The sequence below is a fragment of the Carcharodon carcharias genome, chromosome 11 (assembly GCF_017639515.1).
Source record: "Carcharodon carcharias isolate sCarCar2 chromosome 11, sCarCar2.pri, whole genome shotgun sequence".
Classification (NCBI taxonomy): domain Eukaryota; kingdom Metazoa; phylum Chordata; class Chondrichthyes; order Lamniformes; family Lamnidae; genus Carcharodon; species Carcharodon carcharias.
This window is the reverse complement of record NC_054477.1, coordinates 42,294,852-42,316,165: the sequence shown is the minus strand read 5'-3', so window position 1 is coordinate 42,316,165 and position 21,314 is coordinate 42,294,852. Positions and strand designations below refer to the sequence as shown.

At 40.5% G+C, this 21,314-nt stretch overlaps 1 protein-coding gene across 5 annotated transcripts in view; it reads right to left on the bottom strand.

Moving 5' to 3' along the window:
* Positions 1 to 21,314, bottom strand: part of stard13b (StAR-related lipid transfer (START) domain containing 13b) — a 581,811-nt gene that overhangs the window by 131,673 nt on the left and 428,824 nt on the right. Inside the window, exon 1 of one of the 5 annotated variants that reach the window (XM_041198863.1) lies at positions 4,425 to 4,731. The exons of 3 other annotated variants lie outside the window; for them this stretch is intronic. In XM_041198863.1, the coding sequence (XP_041054797.1) occupies positions 4,425 to 4,593 (169 nt within the window). In that variant the 5' untranslated portion in view covers positions 4,594 to 4,731. Of the gene's footprint in view, positions 1 to 4,424; positions 4,732 to 21,314 lie in introns of those variants that run through there. One more of the 5 variants, XM_041198864.1, reaches the window with a different exon arrangement.

Genomic DNA, 21,314 nt, shown 5'->3' with positions numbered 1-21,314 from the left:
GAAAACATAAATCCACTTGTTAGAACTTTTAACATGGTAGAATGGTCATTAGTGTTTTAACATTTCAGCCATTTAAAGTATTAGCGAATGATCAGATGGATTCAATTTCCAGGTCAACCAAGAATCTATTTTGTAATCACCATTCCCTGAAAGCATTTTAAGAATAACCTTACTGTAAACACTATTTGTCAGAATGTTTTGGAATAACCTTTGTTTGTAAACACCATTCCTGAAACAAGCACAAGTAACCTGTGCTGTAAATACCACTCCCTGTAATGCATGGAAATAATCTCCGCTGTAAACATCACTCTCCCAAATGGAAAAGACTAAGTGCTGTAAAAAGCACTTGGCAGAACAGCCAGAAATAAACTATGGTGTAAACGAAAAACGCTCCCCAAATAAGTCAGGAATATCCTGTGCTCTAAACGCCACTCCTACATCATAATGGCTGCTGGGTCATGCACCAGAACATATGTTACATCCCCAGCAGCTGAAAGAATGGAGCCTTGTGCTGATTTATTTCAAGTTAAGGCAAGATGTCAGAATGTATTTGCTACAAAGAAATTTTACACCACCACACTGACCATCTTGCATACGTTACTGATTAATGTGAGTTACATTCAAAGTTAACTTGAATATCACCCAAGTTAATTCGAATAACACCAAAACCACTTTTAATTGTCAATGGCTAGGAACACAAGTCTCAGGGTACTTATAAACATCTATAAACTGCTTTTCCTGTAGGGTGTTACAGGATTTTCCCCTTCATCGCTGGAACATGAGATCTATATTCAAAATGCTGACATGTAGCGCGATACAGCATCTGGAAATCCACTCAGTAAGTAGAAGAGCCTGATCGGATATATGTTCATTTTATTATTGCAGCACAAAGTGCCTACGTGATTTCGGTCAAAGCTGCCGATAGAGATATTTGTCCTTAGTGGTGGGGTTCTGTCAACCATCAACTGAAACATCAATACTCGGGGATTTGGGTGTTTTGTTTTAAACATTGATTAAATTTCGCTGCTGCCAAGTGATCCAATGTTTTTACAGGATCCATAGCGTGGAAAATAATGTTTCAATGTTTGAAAATTTAAAATGTAATGGTTTCATGTCTCTGTATGATGGGTAAACAACAGACACTTTGAGGTAGTCCATTTATGCATAATAACAGCAGTACAGCAAGGCATAGCATCAAGCCACGTGAAAAACAGCAAACTGGCTCTCGAACACAGGTCTGAGTGCAAGCCAAGTGAAAGAACTACATTTTTATTTTGATATCCCCCATCCCTTGCAATTCTCCTTGACTGGCATGACTGATGAATGACAAGTTATTAACGAGCAAACACAAGTTACCACAGGACCAAGATTTGGAGTAGTGATGAAACGGAAGTGACCATTAATATTTTCTGCTGCTATTGCTACACTGTTTATTCACGTCTATAAGATAATATTGTGGCATGTTGTTATGATCTGGAATGCACTGCCAGAAAGAATGGTGGAAGCAAATTAAATTGTAACTTTCAAAAGGGAATTGGATAAATACCATGAAATGAAAACATTTGCAGAGCTTTGAGTAAGAGCAGGGAAAATGAGATTACGTGGTTAGCTCTATCAAAAAGCCAGCACAGGCACAATGGGCCAAATGGCCTCCTTCTGCAGAACAAGATTCTGTGAATTTTCCGACCTTGTGCTCCCAGTGGGGAGTCTCACCAAATATCCATACATAATGGAAATTTTGGGGCACCTGTGCACGATTTTCCAATTATGAGCTTAAATGGTTTGAAAATTATGCACAGCACACATGAATTTCTGATCAACAGTGACATTAGAAGATGCTCCCCATTAGAAGTGCCAAATCAGGAAATTGTCTCTTTTTTGCTAAATTATACAGAGAACGATTAGGCAGTTAGTCATTTATTAATATAGTGTACAGAGTCACACAAATTTACTGAAAGACATTTAGTAAATATATAAGAAACATTTACCAAATTCTCATTGAGACTTGGTTCAGATTTGAGATGAGAAAGTATTTTGAAATAGTCAACTGGTTTCACCTTGAGCTGTACTTGTGCAGGGCAAATATTCATAATGTACTTCCTTCAACAAATTCTATATAATCACAATGCCATTCCTCATTTGCTGAATGCTATACTCCATTATGCCTCAATACAAATAATGTGATTTATATATTTTATGCACAGATGAACCCTATTATTTGGAGCATAGCAAATAGAACTGGAATTAACCTGTTTGTAATATTGTCTCTATGAAGAAAATCTGTCAGAACTGATTTCAACTCTGCACAATGAGTGTCAATGGTGTCTAAGGAAGTGTAGCTTTTCCTACCATACAAATGCCTAAACTCCCTATAAACTGACATCAACTGTAGAAAGTTCTTCAACCTGGATGTGCGTGCAAAATCTCCTTATTATCTACTCTATGTTACCACCAATCGTGCTCACACATCAGTAATTTTAGTAATTGCAAAGTCAACAAGATATCCTGCACACTCGCCAGGATAAATTAAAAAGAAATTTGGGGGAAAAAGACAAATATTCAGTCAAAACGGCACCAATGTTTTGTAGCTGCTCACAAAGAACGTTGTCCTTGTACAGTAAAAACAGGCTCATTGAAATAAAACAGGCGCTCTTCAGACGGACGTTACTATGAAACAGCACTTAAACAAGATCAGGCAGACAAGGCAACTTTTGTTTTAACTGGCCGTGAACTTGAGTAGGGAAAGTGCAACTAACATTCTGAAGTTGTTGATGATGGTAAAAATGAATCAGGGGATCCCTGCCAAAACTGATAATGTTTGGAATGTTCTGGAGATAAGCATGCATCTCACACTCCACAACTTATGCTTGCCCTGTAATGTTAAGATTTCTCTGATGCTGATCAAATGCATCTCCTGATGTACTGATGTGATTATGCTTTTGTGAAGACAGTCCCACAAATGGAGTCATAACATAAATGCACATAACATTATCAAAGAAAATTCAAATTTCTGATAAACTAACTTTCCATTTCTCAGGACCAGGGAAGTAATTCTATGAATATATTTTGTTTGCCATATTACAAAGCTGCCCCATCAAAAGAGTTGGATAATCATTTTAATGGATGTTTGTAAACAAACATTCAACATGATGTCTGTGGTCATCGTGGCCCTGTGTTAAAATTTTGTTTCTATTTATTTTTGTAAAAACATTCTACTAAAATTGCATTGTATAACTTCACACTGTATAGTATACTGCAACAGAAACTTGCAGGGGGAGAAGGAGGGTGGTGGTGGAAATGGAAGCAAATGAAAAAAAGTCTATCCTTGCATAAAATGTCCCTAAAAGGGTTACATAGCCTTATGAAAAGATCTTTCCTTAATTAAAAGGAGCACAGGTTGGCAAAATGTCCAAAGGTTTTGCAAAAGATGATTCTTTTATAAAAATAGAGCACATAGTAGATCATTCGAGGATAACTGACAAAATGAAATGGATGATTATACAGATGAGACTGGTTGGAATGCTTATTGAACAGTCAATCAGGATGATTAAAATTGTTGGTATGTGAGCTGCAGTAAAAGATTAAACTCTGTTGCTAAGCAATCCAGCTCAAAGGTACACAGTTGATGACTCACAACTAGTTAATGTTCTATTTTGAAAGAACAACTTCAATTAATGAGGAACGCTAATCATTTAGATACTTTAATTAAAAGGGGCAGTGTCTTCATCAGTGAACTGTTTCAGGAAACTATGTTTGGGCAGTGAAAAGGGACCGAACAGCTGTCCATCATTTTTGTCACAATGATGTTGTTATGTTCAAGTGATATTTGAGAGTTTTCAGAAGATTTAGTTACTGAGCTGTCAATTTCAGGTTAATGAAACAGAAGTTGCCAAACGTTAAAAAAAAAGGGGAAAACAATGGTTACATTGCTTCAAAATACTAGCAATTGCATGACATTTTTAAAACAACTTTCATCAACACCTAATCATATCAGGGAACACCAAAAGATAAAGCTTGAAATTTTAAACAATTATAAACATATCGACTGGTTTAGACTTATTGCAAAACATCACAATGCTGTTATATTTTTAGTTTCACAGTAGCTGCATCAGTCAAGAATACAACTGCGTTGCTTACTAATTCACACCTGTTACAACACAGGGTGACTTTCCCTCAGCAAAATTATAGCTGTTGCATCAATACAAGTTGAGAAAAGATGAATTTCTAACAATGGAGTTATCATTGGAAAACAACTGTCGAAAATTTCAAAAATTAAGATCAAAACTTGAAGGAAAAATATTACTTGAAATATATTTCCTCTTTAAAAAAAAATCTTGAGAGCAGCATTCATTTGTTTTATGGCTGGCTGATCTGACTACTAAGTTATCTTGTAACTACTGAATTCTTTGATATAATAGACATACCATGCTGAATTTTAGTCAGCAGCTGCTGCCTTGCAATCATCCTGCTCATCCTGTATGGTGACCGCCGTTGTGACTGATCCAACCTCAGGTATATATCCTGGCCCTGAGGTGACAGGGAACTCAGATAGACACAGCCTGAGCTTGGTGATAAAGGTAGCTCCATGAACATATCTGCAACAATGCTGACCAGAGTCCAAGCTCTCTTCACCTCATAAGGTAACAGGCTGAACAAGTGGTGAGGAAAACAGGCAACACACACTGTCGAACTCTGAAAAGTTGAAGCAGACTTTAGGAAAGGGGAGTAGCCACAAGTGAGAATTCCAACTCACATGTCACATGACTGGGAGGAACCAGTGAACTGAGTGGATGTGAAAACACCATGTGATAACAAATTAAGTTCATCATCTATGTAAGCGTTTGTAATCTTACACTAGACTGAAGAGAAATAAAACTACCAATCACATACCTTAGTACTGACTAAGCACTTAGAAAATGTACAGAGGGATTTGAAAGCACTCTGACTGGGTTAGGTCACCCCAAGGAATGCTTTAATACTGAAAAACTGTTTCATTGAGTGTAACACAATGGCACTAAATGAAGGGCTTCATTCTTAAATGGGAACACAGCCCATATTCACTTGTACATTTGCTATTTGCCTGCTGTGTAAGACATTCATTTTGTAGAATCTTATAAACATTTGCACAGCTTTATTTTAGGGGGTGCAGAGGGAGTATTATTTTCACATAGTAATACTTTGTCACAGCATAATAGCACAATAATAGGTAGAGACTAATGAAGTATCATAACTGATGCTACTCACAGATAAATAAAGGAAGAATAAATTGGGGAGCATGGCATAAAGATGAATAATACATGGAGGAATTCATCTAATAATAACATTTTTTCAGCAAGCCTTCAGTCTGTTCATTGGATCCCACCTACTAGGGGATGCGTGAGTGTACTTAATTAATCACAATCAGCATAGTGCTGGAGGGTAGTACAGTGATAGGTCACAACAGGCCTGCAAAGGAATTCAGGCTGGCTTATTTTATATTCGCTTTTAGGCATCTCCACACCCAGCTGTTTTGACAAAACAAGGTCTGAGAATGACTGACTGCAGGGAAATAAACAACTGGTAACTTACACATCAGAGCTCCTAGTGCAAAAGAAAGAATTTATCCTCCTTTCAGATCCTGATTTTCATTTTTTCTCTCTTTAATTAGAGGGACAAATGAACACAAACGTTTGTTATTTTTGAGGCACTAAACTACAGAAAAATTTACATAGAAAATATATGTTTTTGTTTCGTGTTTTTCCCAGCTACAGAATGCGTGTTCAATCTCCACCTACTAACGTCACTAAACCTCAGGGCTTGTCTCAAACACCCAATCGTCTCTAGATAAAATGTTCCCATATAGCCTTTAAACATCTCTCTGTGTAATTTTCAGTGTAATGTGGAAATCCAAACATGGGCTAAAAAAAAGAAATGTCTTAATCATGTTATCATTTTGCTTATAATAACCATGGTGTGTAACTTGAAATAAATTATAAATATGTGTTTAAATCAGTTATGACAATTTCTGATTAATATATTGTTTGTATTGTTTATGGAAAAATTCTGAAATTCATACAAAAATTTGAGCAGCAGTGGCTATTTTCTACTAACAGGATGCTGCTTCCAGTCCAAAAAGCATTCTGCCCACCACAAAATTGAGCAATGTCGTGTATGAATTTTAGTGTGGATGAGATGCCAGGTATGTAGGCCATATGTATCTACAATTGGCTGATTAAGTTAAACAGCAGGTTCCTTCAGTTGTGCGTAATAGGAAGAATACAGACCGTACTCAACCAGCCCACGCTTCCAAAACCCAAAACGTCTACTGTTAAGTGTGATTGCTAAATTGGGCAGCACTTGCTAAACAATCTTGAATCCACTAATAGCTACACTAACACCCAATTTAAGATAATCGTAAGGTAGCTCATTTTGGCCTGCTAGAAGCAACATATGCAGGGACCCCATTCTTTGCAAACAAAGGAATATGTTCAAGTCCTGTGACTTTTTTGAATTACCCGGAAGCTTGGGGTGCTTTCTGCATGGTAATGCCTTGGCCAATCAGAGTCAACTTGCCAACCAATTAGTACCCTTTTCTCCAATAGTGATCATTTAAAGTTTGTCAATCTTGCACTTGTCTCTCTTTTCAGTAATATTCAAGTTCTGTACTACCGAGCGACTAGAGGTAATTCCAGGATTTTGACCCAGCTACAGTGTAGGAGTAACACTATAGTTCCAAATCAGGATGGTGTGTGAATTGGAGGGGAACTTGGAGGTTGTGGTATTCCCTGATGTTGGGCATCTGCTGCCCTTGTCATTCTGAATACCTGACAGAGGTTGATCGTTTGAATGGTGCTGTCAAAGAAGCCTTGGCGGGTTGCTGCAGTACATCTTGTAGATGGTACACACTGCTGCCACTGTGGACTGGTGGTGGAGGGAGTGAATTTTTAAGGTGTTGGATGGGATGCCAATCAAATGGGCTGTTTTGTCTTGCATGATGTCGAGCTTCTTTGAGTGTTGGTGGAGCTGCATTCATCCAGCCAAGTAGAGAGTATTTCATAACAATCCTGATTTGTGTCTTGTAGATGGTAGGTAGGCTTTGGGGAGTTGGGAGATGAGTTACTTGCTGCAGAATTCCCAACCTCTGATCTGCTCTTGTAGCCACACTATTTATCTGGCTGATCCAGTTAATCTTCTAGTCAATGTTAACTCCCAGGATGTTGATGGTAAGAGAGTTCAGCGGTGGTAATGCTGTTGAATATCAAGGTGAGATGGTTAGGTTTTCTTTTGTTGAAAGCGGTCATTGCCTGGCAGTTCTGTGACCCAAATGTTACTAGCTGCTTACCAGCCCAAGCCCGAATGTTGTCCAGGTTCATTTGCAGTTGGGCATGGGCAACTTCAATATCTGAGGATTTGCGAATGGGACTGAACACTGTGTACTTATTTGTGAGCACCTCACTTTTGATGTTATGATGGAGGGAAGGTCATTGATGGAGCAGTTGAAGATGGTTAAAGACAGTCTGGTATTTTCATGACCTTCATTACTGAGAGTAGCTTTTCAGTAATGATTTAATTAATGAATTAAACTTAAATCCCCCTAGTTGCTGTGGTGGGATTTGAACTTGTAGCCAGAACATTAATCCGGGCTTCTGGATCAGTAGTTCAGTGACATGACCACTATTCAATAGTAACTTTCAAAAAGGAAATGAAAAGGATTGCAGGAGCATGGGAAAAGAACAGGGGTTGGGACTAATTGGATAGCTGTTTCAAAGAACTGGTTCAGGCACAATGGGCTGAATGGCATCCTTCTGTGCTGTTGATTCTGAACATATGCAGTAGAGTAAAACATGTCACTGACAGCTTTGGGGGTGGGTGGGGTTGGGGGAGGAAAGATAAGAGAGTGGACACTGTTCCTGGATTCAACTGAGTTTTAAATTTTAAATGATCACTACTGGAGAAAAGGGTACTAATTGCTGGCAAGTTGACTCTGATTGGCCGAGGCATTACCATTCAGTGTGGTCAGAGGAAGCTCTGCATTTTTCGAGGTGTTGTCTTTTGGATAGGATGTTAAACCAATAATACTTCAGATAGAATAAGAAGACCCCATAGCTTGACTTGAAAAAGAACAGTAAACCTCTCCTTGTCAAGGCGATTGTCAACAGTTATACCTCAGTTAACATCTCCAAAAATAGACTTATCTCACTGCTCTGTGCAAATTGGCTGCTGCATTCCCACAAAGCAATGGTAATGACACAAAAGCAAGTCATTGATTCAGATGTATTTTGGGATGCTGAGGATGTGAAAGGTGCCATATATATGCAAGTTGTTTCTTTTTTCATTTAGCCCCCTAACATGTGCATAACTCCCAAGACTGGGGCTGGAATCCATTACTTTTTGAATCAAAGTCAGGAGGCTTACCATGGGGCCACAATAACACTTGGGAATAGATGGAAACTGGAAGTGATTGTGTCATCTCCCTGAGAGAAATTCCTACTTTAGCCTACTGGGCACTCCCTTAGTGTATCCAGTAATCTTCATGGGAGGAGCCCTGTGGTCTGTAATGTGGGTGATGAAGCTGTGTGTAATGGCTCTTCCCATCTGATCTCCTAGTATGCCGAAGATGGACACCAGAGTTCCTTGGATATTGAAGCTCAACATCTATATGCAGCAATGTGAGATACTCCCCTGCAAAGAACCTCTGTTGCTTAGGTTTCCGGGGTTTACTGCATACTTCATGGTAGACTGTAGTTCATACAAGTGGTCATGCATTATTGCACTTGCTACCAGAGCTTGCAAGGTATTTTTTGTGCTCTGAAATAACTGCATAAAAGACTGGGGGACTGGGATAGAAATCAGTATTTAAAGACAGGACTTCCTAGTGTCTACAGCTATAAGCTGGCCTTCCAGCTAGCCTGATTCTGCTTCCCCACTGTCATTGCTACATGCAACTGCCCACTCATGTTCTGTGATATGACTGATGTACTCTCCTCAAACTGACCACTGAAATTCCTCAAATGGGATATACTCATGTTGGTGCTTGCAATAGGTGGAATGAGTATTACAAGATGCTGTCTTCTTCTGGAGTATTGAGACTTGGAGCTGGTTCTTAGGAGACACTACAAAGATAGAAGAGGAACATACATAAGAATGCTGGCTGCATGGCATTCGTCTGTAACTTAAGCGAAGGGTATCTGCTTTGTCACATGAGGTTGTAATTGAAGTACACCTCGGTCACAGCAAGCAAGTATCAGGAAAGAAAAGAACACAAGATAGTGCTAGCCATCTGATTGAAGGATACCCCAGGCTTCAACCTTCCCAGTTCCTGAATGCTCTCAAACCCAGAGGCTTACAAAATTGCTTCCACAAAGATATTCAAGGCCCTAAACCACTTCAGGTCTGCTTCAATCTCTCATGTGCCATCTTGCCCTGCAAGCAGAGAAATAAAATTTATATCTTGGAAGTGTCAGGAACACATGAAATGCAACACTTCAGCCCATTATGTGTGAATACTTGAATACGCAGTGAGATTCTGTCAGAAGGATTTGTTGTGTGAAGCTCATTTAAGAAGTCAGCATGCTAACAATTTCAGTGATAAATTGCAGATGTGATTGGTGCCCTATGAAAGTAGAGGCATGCATGTAGGCATTCGAAGGCTCTAAGGTCTGAGTGCTTTGTGTGAGGCAGCAAGCAATGTGTAACATGATGTGTGGAACACATGCATTGTATGCCTAAATATTTGTTATAAGGCACTTATGAGAAGATTTCCCTTGGCTGATTTCATCAAGTCTAATGATTTCTTATGAATTGGATGCTACCCTCTCTGGTTGATATGTTGTGCAACCTCCTGCCAGGTACTCTATCTAACTCAATTTGAAAAGGATGCCCTGGAATGCAAAACAGTGCCACCTTTTGTCTTCCCACTTCTTTCAGCTGCTATCTATGTAAACCTGGGCACTGTCTTCACTATCATTCTTCGGTGATAATGGTAGAACATAGACAAGGTACTAAATTTGCCTGAAAAAATACCATCCTGGTATATGACCACAGCAGAAATATGACTGCAATGATGATAACCTCTGCAGAATCAGAAAACTGCCTGTTGTTGGTGAATTATCTGCTGGAAGTTCAACAACAATAGATAACATGGGCCAACCTGCATCCTTATGTTTATGAATTACATTATTCCTGCTGTATTTTAAGAAAGTGTCTCCTTAAAGCTTCAATGCCTCATGAAAGAAAGAAATACAAACGACACCTCCCTTCAATTAAAAAGACTGTGAACTCTCAGGGCTCGATCCTGTGTCTTTGTTTTATACATATCTTAGTAATTGGCTATGTATAACACCTACATACATTCTTCACTCTACTGGAACTATTAACAATCACTGCAATGATAATAATCCTCCATTAGCAAAAACAAAATACTGCTTCATCGTTTTGTATTTTTCTGAAAATGAAACAAATACATTCTTAATACAATGTCAATATTACAGATTAAAGGCACACATTTATCTGAAGCACCTACGAAGCACAGATCTACATACTTTTAGGGAAAAATGTTGACAACTGGGTCTATGTATCATAACTCATTAGTAACCAGGTCATTGGTGTTTTGGGTGTTTTTGTTTCTTGTGTTTCATTCGGTAGGAAAAAGCTTGAGCTAAGCTTGTGAGAGCTAAGCAAATGGAAGGCTGTTTATTAACTAGCTAGCTAACAGGTTGAGCAATTTTGGAGTTCAGCTTGCTGATTCAAACATTGTTAAACACCCAGCCTTGTAAATCATAGAATGATACTGCACAGGAGGAGGCCATTTGACCTGTCATGCCTGTGCCAGGTTTTTGAAAGATCTATCCAGTTAAACCCAGTTTCCTGCTCTTTCCCTATAGCCCTATAAAATTTTCCACTTCAAGTATTTGCTAATTTTCCCGTTTGTTGAACCTGCTTCCATTACTCTTTCAGGCAATGCAATCCAAATCATGAAAACTCAGTGTAATATTTTTCCTCATGTTGTCCTTGTTCTTTTGCCAATTACTTTAAATCTGTGATTTCTGCTTATTGATCACTGGAAATAATTTCTCCTTACTTATTCTATCAAACTCTTCATGATTTTGAACACCTCTATCAAATCTTGCCTTTACTGTCTCTGATCTAAGGAGAACAAACCCAGTTTCTCTAGTCTCTCCACTTAAAAGTCCTGCATCTCTGGCATTATTCTAGTAAATTCCCTTTGCACCCCCTCTAAAGCCTTGATAACCTTAAAAATTTGGAATTAGGTTTTTATTGGAGCACATATTGTTCTTCTAGACGCTTGAAAAACTAGAATGCTTAGATTTCAAGATGACTAAATTCCATATTCTCAATGGAAGAAGGCAAACAGCTAGTAAAGAAGCCATGGCACCTTTCAGGTAAAATTTTGTGCTCATAATCATGAAGCATATTCGTGTTGAAGCACATGTATAACCTTGAGTTGAGAAACAGAACATTTTCTTCCTATTGCAGCTGCACAATGTCAGTGTCAGGTTAAGAATGTTAAATCTTACTCTTTCTCTAGTTTAAAAAAAAAGCCTAAATCATAAGTTCAGAAGGGTACTATCTATTGCATCAGTGTGAACATTACATTTCTCACTAGTAATACTTTGATAGTGGCTTCTCTAGACAAGATTTCCCATTTAGTGTCAAATAAGGAACAGTTTTCTGCAGTGCCTCTAGAAGCTGAGTTAAGGATTAAAGCTATGTAAACGCAGAACCCTTGTAGGAACAGACATGTCCATTATTCTAGGGTGGATTCGAACACAGGCCCCCTAGGTGACAAGTCAGTGCCCAATCCGCAATGTCACAAAGCTATTCATACTGTTTGAACAAGGCCTAGACACTGCACAACTTGTTAAAAATCACAAACACTGAATTTCCAAACTGTGGATCAGGAATCACAAGGAAGGAGATGACCACGTCAAGGTTCTTTAACTGACCATAGTATTAGAATTCAGCCTCTGAGTATCCCAACCAATCAGAGATGCTGGGTAGGATGACACTTCAACTCTGTCAAAGGAAGGATTTCTAATTAAAGAGACCACAACATGGGTTACAGTGGTTCACCAGCACTTGGATTATTGAGGCTGCAGCAACCACAGGAACAGAGAGGAGACATGGGAAGGATGCTTCCCTAGTAGCTCATTCTTATCTGGAGATCTTGCTGTAGGATCTGAGGGTCTGCAACAAGGTGATCTTTTCCAGGGATGGAAGAGGACAACCTTTTCAGCCAAGCAGGCTTGGATGGAAGTAGCCAGGGTAGTCGGCAGTACATATGTTAGTCCCTCCAACCTGGATACAGCACACTGAAGGTCCAGGACTTCACGAGAGCATGGCAGGTGAGTGACATAATTTCAGGTGTCAAGTCCCACACTCTGACTTCCACAGCTTTCTCCAGCACCCCTCAGAACAACCTTGCTGTTGCACTCATTCTTCTCTCTCCAAGCATCTCACATCCCCATTTGAGCAGCATACACTCACACTCACCCTCATCCTATTGCCATCTCGCACCCATGCCTCACAGTCACCCTCTGCAATGGTGTCCTTCCCTCCTCTCTACACATGTTATCACAAACACTCACACCTGTTTTCTCATCTTGCAGAAGACAGCACATATCATGGCAAGATGCAGAGACCTGGGGGACAGTATGTCTCTCCAGTGACAGATACCTTGTCAATCACAGGTAATGCAAGCCCACCTATTCCACGAACATCCATGCTTACCAAATTTTAACGGGCTGAAAATCAAGACCAACCGACCCAGAGCTCCGTTTCCATGGAAGTTGGTCTTGTTTTAGGAGGCTGCAGATGTCAGCTGCGGTCTGTTGTGAGAGCCTAAGTCTCCTGAGGCGCTGAAGTTCCAAGGGGGTTCCCCGCTTGCATTTCATTCTGCCACAGTGATGCCCAGAAGAGAGTGGGATTATGTCCATATCCTGATCTGGAGTCATTTTTAGGGGATTTAACTTCCCGCACACAGACAAACCTGCCTCCCCTTGCCTGGGAAATTTCCCCCACCCACGTTACTGCCATGGGCAAAAAAAACACCTCCAAAGCAGAGAATTTATATCAAAACATTTGTAACTGTCACTTCTACAACTTACACATGGGTTTTATTTTATAGCTCAAACTCTATTAAAGTCAAGCATTTTAAATTAGTAGGTCAATTGGAAGCTACCAGTTCAGCCACTTTCACCTGAAGAAATTCAGCCTAACACCTTGTTCCAGAAAATTAACCAGCTACACAAATTAACTGCAACTACTTAACATGCACACAAGATAATTTTTTTCTGTTATAATTCCTCTGACCTATTTCAGGAATGGATTATATTAAGCATCAGTGACCTGGAACCACAATTAAATCTACAGAACTCCAATAAGGTCAGTTTTTTAAGGTTTCATTTAAACATAGGAGCAGGAGTAGGTTATTTAACCCCTCGAACCTGCTCCACCATTCAATTAGATCATGATTGATCTTCTATCTCAACTCCATTTTCCTGCACTATGTATCCCTTGATAGATTTAATATCTAGGAATCTGTCAATCTCTGTCCTGAATATACTCAACGACTGAGCCTCCACAGCCCTTTGGAGTAGAGAATTCCAAAAATTCACCACCCTCAGTGAAGAAGTTCCTCCTCACCTGAGTCTAAATGGCCTACCTCTTAATCTGAGACTGTGTCCCTGGTTCTAGATGCCCCCAACTAGGGGAAACATCCTTCCTACCTTGTCAAACCCTATAAGAATTTTGTATGCTTCAATGAGGTTATTATTCTAAACTCTAGAGAATATAGGCCCTGTGTCCTCAATCTCTGCTCATAAAACAATCCCACCATCCCAGGGATCAGTCTAGTGAACCTTTGTTGTATTCCCTCTGTGGCAAATATATCCTTCCTTAGGTAAAGAGACCAAAACTGTACACAATTCTCCAGATGGGGTCTCACCAAGGTTCTATACAATTGCAGCAAGGCTTCTTTACTCCTGTACTCAAATCCTCTTGCAATAAAGCTCAACATACCACTTGCCTTCTTAATTGCTTGCTGCACCTGCATATTAACTTTCAGTGACTTATGAACAAGGACACCCAGGTTCCTTTGGACATCAACACTTCCCAATCTTTCATCATTTAAGAAATATTTTGCATTACTGTTTTTTTACCAAAGTGGATAACTTCACATTTTTCCACATTTAATTCCATCTGCCATATTCTTGCCAACTCACTTAGCCTGTCTAAATCCCCTTGAAGCTTTTCTGCACCCTCCTGACAACTCACATTCTAACCTAGTTTTGTGTAATCAGCAAACTTGGAGATGTTACATTTGGTCCCCACATCCAAATCACTGCTTTAGATTGTGAACAGCTGGGGCCCAAGCACTGATCCTTGAGGTACCCCACTAGTCTACCAACCTGTGAATGCTTCATTTATTCCTACTCTCTGTTTTCAGTCCGTTAACCAATCCTCATTCCATGCCAGTATATTACCCTCAACTTCATGTGCTCTTGAGATCAGAGATCTTGCTGTCTACCTTTGTAATTACCTAATGAATTAAAGTTTAAATTAAATTTAAAAATTGGGCAAAAATAAGAAAGAAAGTCTAAAAAGATGAATATGTTCCTGAATGATGTTTCTAATGGAATAGGAGCTAAACTTGTCCAGAGACTGGATGGTGATGGAAAGCTGTGCTGATAAATTTTTCTGATTCCGTCCCAGCCATCCCGCCTCTAAAGCCTCCTCCACAGGGTCAGGAAGGTTCCACCTTGAGACTGTGATCAACCGCACTCGTCAAGTGTGCTCGAGGATTTGGAATAGTTAGCTATTTCACTACCTATCAATGCTATATTGTGGAACAAGTCCTTCAGCTGGTGTTCAAACAAATGAATCTCTGGATATTATTCTAATCTTCTAGTGCAGATGTATTAATACCGTGAACTAGAAGCTATAAATTGTTTTTGGTTCAATCAATCTTTATTCGCAGCAGAACCTTTTATTTCATCAGCTGCATATTGTACAAATAATACTTTTTTTGGTGAGGCTTCTGAGTTTGTTTCATGTCTAATCTGAAAACAAGTTGAATGATACTGTTAATGAAATATAGAAGAAGAGTACCTTTGGGCTGCTGTCCGCCTAGTGGCCAAGGACAACATGACAGTGTACTCTCACGAAGCTTTGCATTCTCACACGAGAACTGCAATATTCCTTTCATAGTTTGTTTAGCAGGCACTGCTCTACAAGTATAATGAGATTTTACTGAGTTCTGAATATTGGGTCTGAATAATATGGCACCAATTTCATTAAAAGAACCATTTATATCACAAACCATTTGAGTGAAATGTGAGTGATTTGTGGCTCTCATCTGAATGCAAGTTAAATTGCAGCCTTTTCCTAATCCCATATCATTCGCTTAAATAAATTATATATAATTTATAAGTATGAGTTCAATAAAATGGAAACAATGCCAGTGTCAGTCCTTGCTTCCCACCTTTCCCATTGCCAAGGGAGCTACTGCAAGTAATGATATGTCAGACTGCCCTTTTAAATTAGATTACTCAGGTGAGAGACGTAATGGTGGTTACAGCTGACGACTCTTATCTGAACACTTTAAAAAGTACCTTTTTATGGCAGTGAAATGAAAAAATCAGTTAGTTGGCCTTGTTGCACTGCTGGTAAATTATTTCTTTAACGTTAGGCCTAGAGTTGTTCAGTCAATATTGTGAAAGTATTATGGTGCTAAAGCATAAATGTTTTTTTTCTAATAAGAGTCCATCTCTTATCAGCAACAAATTGCATTTATTTAAGACCTTTAAAAGAAAAAAGCATTCCTAGCAGCTTCACAGAAATGCTCAGAAAAATATACACATCAAGAAGGACATATTGGGCTGGATTTCTGGGGAGTTGTGGATACTCCGCAGACCTTTAAAAATGGTGGATGGGACCCAGATCTGGAAGTCCTGCCCCCATTTCTGACAAATTCCATTTTCACTAGTAGGGGCAAGGGGATGGGAAGTGACTCACACATGAGAGAAACCCGAATTCAGCAGAGCAATTTGAAGGCCGTGCTGAGTTCAAACAGAGCAATTATTCGCTTCAGCAAGCAGCTTAATCCATAATATGGGAGTCACACATTTATGAAGAAGACGTAAATACTCATGAAGGGCTGATAAAGTATGCAGAACTGTCAAAGTGTCAAGTTATTCAAATCCCCAGCCCTTTAAAAATTAAAAGAACCGCCTGTCTGTGTCAGTGAGAGTTGAAAAAAACTCAAGCTGTGAAGCTGTTTAAATTTCCAGCCCTTTAAAATTTTGAAAGAAAACCTAGCACCTGTGTCAGTGAGGCTGAAAAAAAATCTGTTCCATTAGCTGTTTGACGTTCCTCCAATGGCTATCACTATATCATTATTAATGGTTGGCTGCTTTCCACAAGCTATAATTATCCTAACATGGGGGTTGTAAATTCACAGTTTGATTGAAAGCTCAAAGAGCTTATTCAAGGATTAGCAATCTTTGATGAATACAAGTCTGTTTGTTTTGATAATGGATTAGGTACTTGATGGTTTTAAAAAAATTCTGAATGTGCTTTCTGAACGAGAGTGTTTTTTTATCATAGTGAAAGCTGCGATAGATACTTTGAACAGCATTTTATTGCATCTCAACATGGCTCCTGAATTCTGCCCATGATGGACACTGGGTCAGTTCGGATGGAGAGCCTAAGTGCAAAGGGTGGTGGGTGAGGGGGCATGAGTTGGCATTAATTTGTATTGAGGCTATAAGGAGCCAAGGGGAGGGGGGTGGGCGTTGGCATATGTTGACATGGAGGGTATGACAGGCCATGGGGGAATGGGTGTGGGCTATGAGCTGGCATGAAGAGGACATGGGGAGTGTGTGGGGGGTGATGGGCTGTGACGGGTGAGGGCTAGAGGGCCTAATATTTAACAAAACAATTGGGGCAAAGTCCCCGAGAACCTTGGCAGGCCTTTCGAGCAGCCTGTCTTGGCATGCGGCAGCACCACATGGCTGCCTTCGATTGGCATCTGAGGGTTGCAGGCCTGATTCTATCCTGCATCCACCCTCCCAGAGCAAGCTTGGCGCCACTTAGTGCAGGTTTTCTCAAGGTGGGTGCAACAAGCTGGGAAATTTCCCAACTCTAACTACTTGCCTCTGAAGCAAAAATCCGGCCCATAAGCAGAGGTTCAAAGAAGTGGATTTTTGTTAAAGGAGGAAAAGCTGAGAAGTTAATGGAGGGAATCCCACTACATGTGGCCTGACAGCTGAAGTCAATTCCACCGAGGCAGGAGTGAAGAGGGTAGGGATGCACATCATGCTACAGTCAGAGGAATGCAAAATACTTGGGGGGAAGAGAGATGGTGAAGTGCTAGAGGAGGTTACAAAGATAGGGAAGGGCTTCAAAGATGAGGATTAAAGGATGAGAACCTCAAAGTTGAGGCTTTGAGGGACTGAGCAAATGTCGATCAATAAGGATGAGGAATGTGCAAGCAGGTTTTGCTGCAGGATAGGGTCCAGACAACAGAATTTGAGATTACCTGAAGTTTACAGAGAGTGGAGGATAGGAGGATGATGAGGAAAGTATTGGTATGATCATGTCTGGAGTTGACAAGGGCATTTATGCGAGTTTCAGGAGTAGATGGGTTGTGGCAGGGTTATAGATAGGAGTGTTGGAAGTAGGTAATCTTTTGTGATGGAGAAGATATGATGTTGTAAGCTTAGATCAAGTTTAAGCTGGGTACTAAGGTTATAAAAAGTTTGGTTCGGTCTGAAACGTGGCTGGATAGAGTGATGGAGTCAGAAGCAAAGACGGACAGTTTATGGCAGGAGTTGAAGACCATCAATTTAGTTTTTAGCTGGAGGAAACTGCAGCTTATTCAAGACGTTGGGCAGAATCTTGTGCCAGCGCTGGAGGTCTCAGCTGCCAACTGGAGAACTGGCAAGAGTCCCGCGTTGCTTATTTCTGGGAAGGCCTGCCAGTATTACTTGCAAATCAAGCAACTGACAGGCCACCAACAGGTCTTTCTCTGGGATCATGAACCTAGGGTGGAAGTCAACCACGCCAAGAGTTGCCGGTCAATCTGAGGTCTGCAGCTCTTTTGAACAGCAGCACCATTTTGGTGGCGGTGGCTGCTGCTGGAACGATATCCAAGGCATAAGACCCATGTGACAGGTGAGTGATGGCAGGATGGGGTTTGTGGGGTGAGGGTTGCAGGGGGAGAGTGTGTAGGGGAGTTGGCTCTCAGCAGGCCTCCCCACTCCTTCCCGATGTCAGGTCCTCAATCAGACACTGAGTGCTTTTGAATGAGGGATCGTCCCCCTCAGGATCAGCAAGCAAACACACCAGGGTTTGCTTGTCATGAGCATCACATGGCGAAACCCTACCTGCCATTGGGTTTATACCAGTGGTGGTGAGATGACGCCCTTAACCGAGAATTAATTGCTCACCTTATTGCTCAATTGGTAATGGGCTGGGAAGGCTGTCCATAGGCCTTTCCACCACAGACTTAATCAGGGCAGAGACAGGAAGACAGCCGGGTCTCCATGCCGCCTTGCTGCCTGATTAAATGCCACTCATCATCAAAGTTGCCACAGGGAGAGCACAAAAGTCCACCCTTCACACCAGACAAACAGTCTGATGGAACAAAAGTGAATGCAGGGACTATTCTGTGGATGATGTCACCAAGGGGCAGCATGACTAAGAAAGCGCCAAGGACAAATTCCTGGAATGAGGATGCGGGTTTGAAATAGAAGCCAATAAAAGGGGTCATTTGCAAGTGACAGGATAGCTAAGTATGGAACAAATCAGTCAGATTGAGCTGGACAATAGAGGAGGTATTGGAGGAAGATGATCCGTTGACATGACAAATACTGCTGAGATTGTGAAGCAGGAGGAGGAATAATAGACACCATGAAGGAGGACGGAGAATAATGCACTCCGGCTGTTGTCATGGAGAATGTTATTTATGACTTTGGACCATTTGGTGCTGTGGTAGTGGCACCAGAGTGGTGCCACTGCTACTCCAAGGGGTGGTGTGGGGTGAATGGAACAGGAAGGACATTGATGAGGTAAACTTAAAACAATAGCATAGAAAGGGGAAAAAGGTTGAAATTGTCACCACGATGGAGTCATGCACAAAGAATGGCTCTCCAATAACTGATGACCTTCAACAGCTGAAGCTTGGTTTATGGTTACATAATAATGGCAGCTACAGGAGTCAGATTAGACGAGTTAACATTTTGACATGATCTTGAACAGCTGAGTATTAAACAATATACTGAGCCATATTCAGTCAGCACGTGCATGCTTTTAGCCTATTAAATGTAACACAGTAGCTCTACATGATCCCTTTCACCATACTGCCCCACATCTGATAATGTTCTGTTGACATAAACTCTATAAGGGCTGCAGCTGCACCACACTCACCAAACAAAAACTTGAACAGGATATTACTTTACAGAAGACTGTTAAAGAATAAAAGCATTTAGACACTTCTAACTGAATCTTCCAATAATATTCAGCATTAAAAGTGTACAATATTTGAGCAGGGTTTTGTACATAGAAGACAGGTCCTATTTATTCAAAGCAGAAAAGTTTACTCAGATTACTACTCAATGGGTTGAGGACAACTTCTGCAGATAAAAATTTCATTGTCCAATTATTATGTACAATTGTGAGGATTTTGAATAAACAGAAAGACATTTATGAAAACTTAAAATAGGTCCTGAGAGAGTTGGTGTGCTTGTTACCGGAGCCTGAAGGCTACAGTCACATCAGAAGTATATTGTGTTCCAATAGCCTGGATTTCATTATTAGCGACAAAGTGACACTGCTCACTGGTGATCCCAAAAAAAGCTGCCCACAGATATCTAGCAATCTCTTTGCTGGGGGTTTCCCCTTTTCTGATGTTATTTTGATTCAAGTATCAGCTCAAGGGGAATTCCAGCAACATTTTACCGATCAAGATGTCTAAGCAGTGAATCACACTGAAAAATTCTCACAGACAACAAACCTGGAAATAAAACTACACTGGTTATCCTTCACTTTTCAAGCATTTAACAGACAGCAAACTGAAGACATTCCCATGGGATTAAGGTAGAAACTGAAATATCAAAACAAACTTGATGAGAAATTATTTTAAAAATCCTGTTTTTTTTTGTCATAATGGAGAAATTTGACATTCTGCAAATTTGAAGTTAGTGTTGTAATAAAATAAGAAAGAGGAGCAGTAGTAGATGATATGGCCTGTTGAGTCTGCACCAGTATTCAATAAAATCATTGTTGATCTCCTGCCTCAAGTTCACTTTCCTGCCCACTCCCCTATCAGCATGCACAAACACCTGGGGTGAAGAACTCCAAAGATTCACAACCCTCTGAGTGAAGAAATTTCTCCTCATCCCAGTCCTACATCCCTTACCCTCAGGCTTTGCCTCTGTGTTCTAGAATCTCCAGCCAGGGGCAACAACCTCTCAGTTTCTACCCTGTCAAGCATTTTTAGAATTTTGTTTCAATGAGATTACCTTTTATTCTTCTAAACATTTATGTCCTGTTTACTCAGTCTCTTATCATAGGTCAACCCACTCATCCCAGGGACCAATCTCGTGAACCTTCACTCCAAGCCAAGTATATCCTTCCTTCGATATGGAGACCAAAATTGCACACAGTACTCCAGATATGGTCTCACCAAAGCCCTATACAATTGTAGCAAGATTTCCTTATTCTTCTACTCTAGTCCCTTTGCAATAAAGGCCAATATGCTATTTGTCTTCCTATTACTTGCTGTATCTGGGTGTTATCTTTTTGCGTTCCTTGGACAAGTAGGTCCAAGTCTCTGTGAACGTCAGCATTTAAAAGTTTCACACCTTTTAAAAAATATTCTACTTTTCTTTTATAAGGTGAAAAACCTCATGCTTCCTCACATTATATTCCATCTGTCACTTTGTTGCCCGCTTACTTAACAGGCAGAATTTAATTCTGCCCTCGGGAGTGGGCTAGGAGGTGTGGTGGGTACTGTAGAATTAGGCAGGAAAGCGGGGAGAGGCGTGCCTGTTACCTTCCCATCTACCAGCCCCCACCCTGATTATGTCATGAGTGGAGAACATTGTGACGGCCTTCTCATCCGGAGGCCAATTGTGGCCAAAGGGCCTCATCCCTCTGCCATTGGTAGGCTCTATGCCACATGGGGAGGCCACCCAATAAAGACTGGTGGCCTCGGTGTGGGCTTAAGGTGGGAGTTGGGGGCCTCCTGATAGAGCACCCTATGGCACACAATGGCCCCCAAGTGGTAAGGGCTGACATCGCTGAAAGATGCT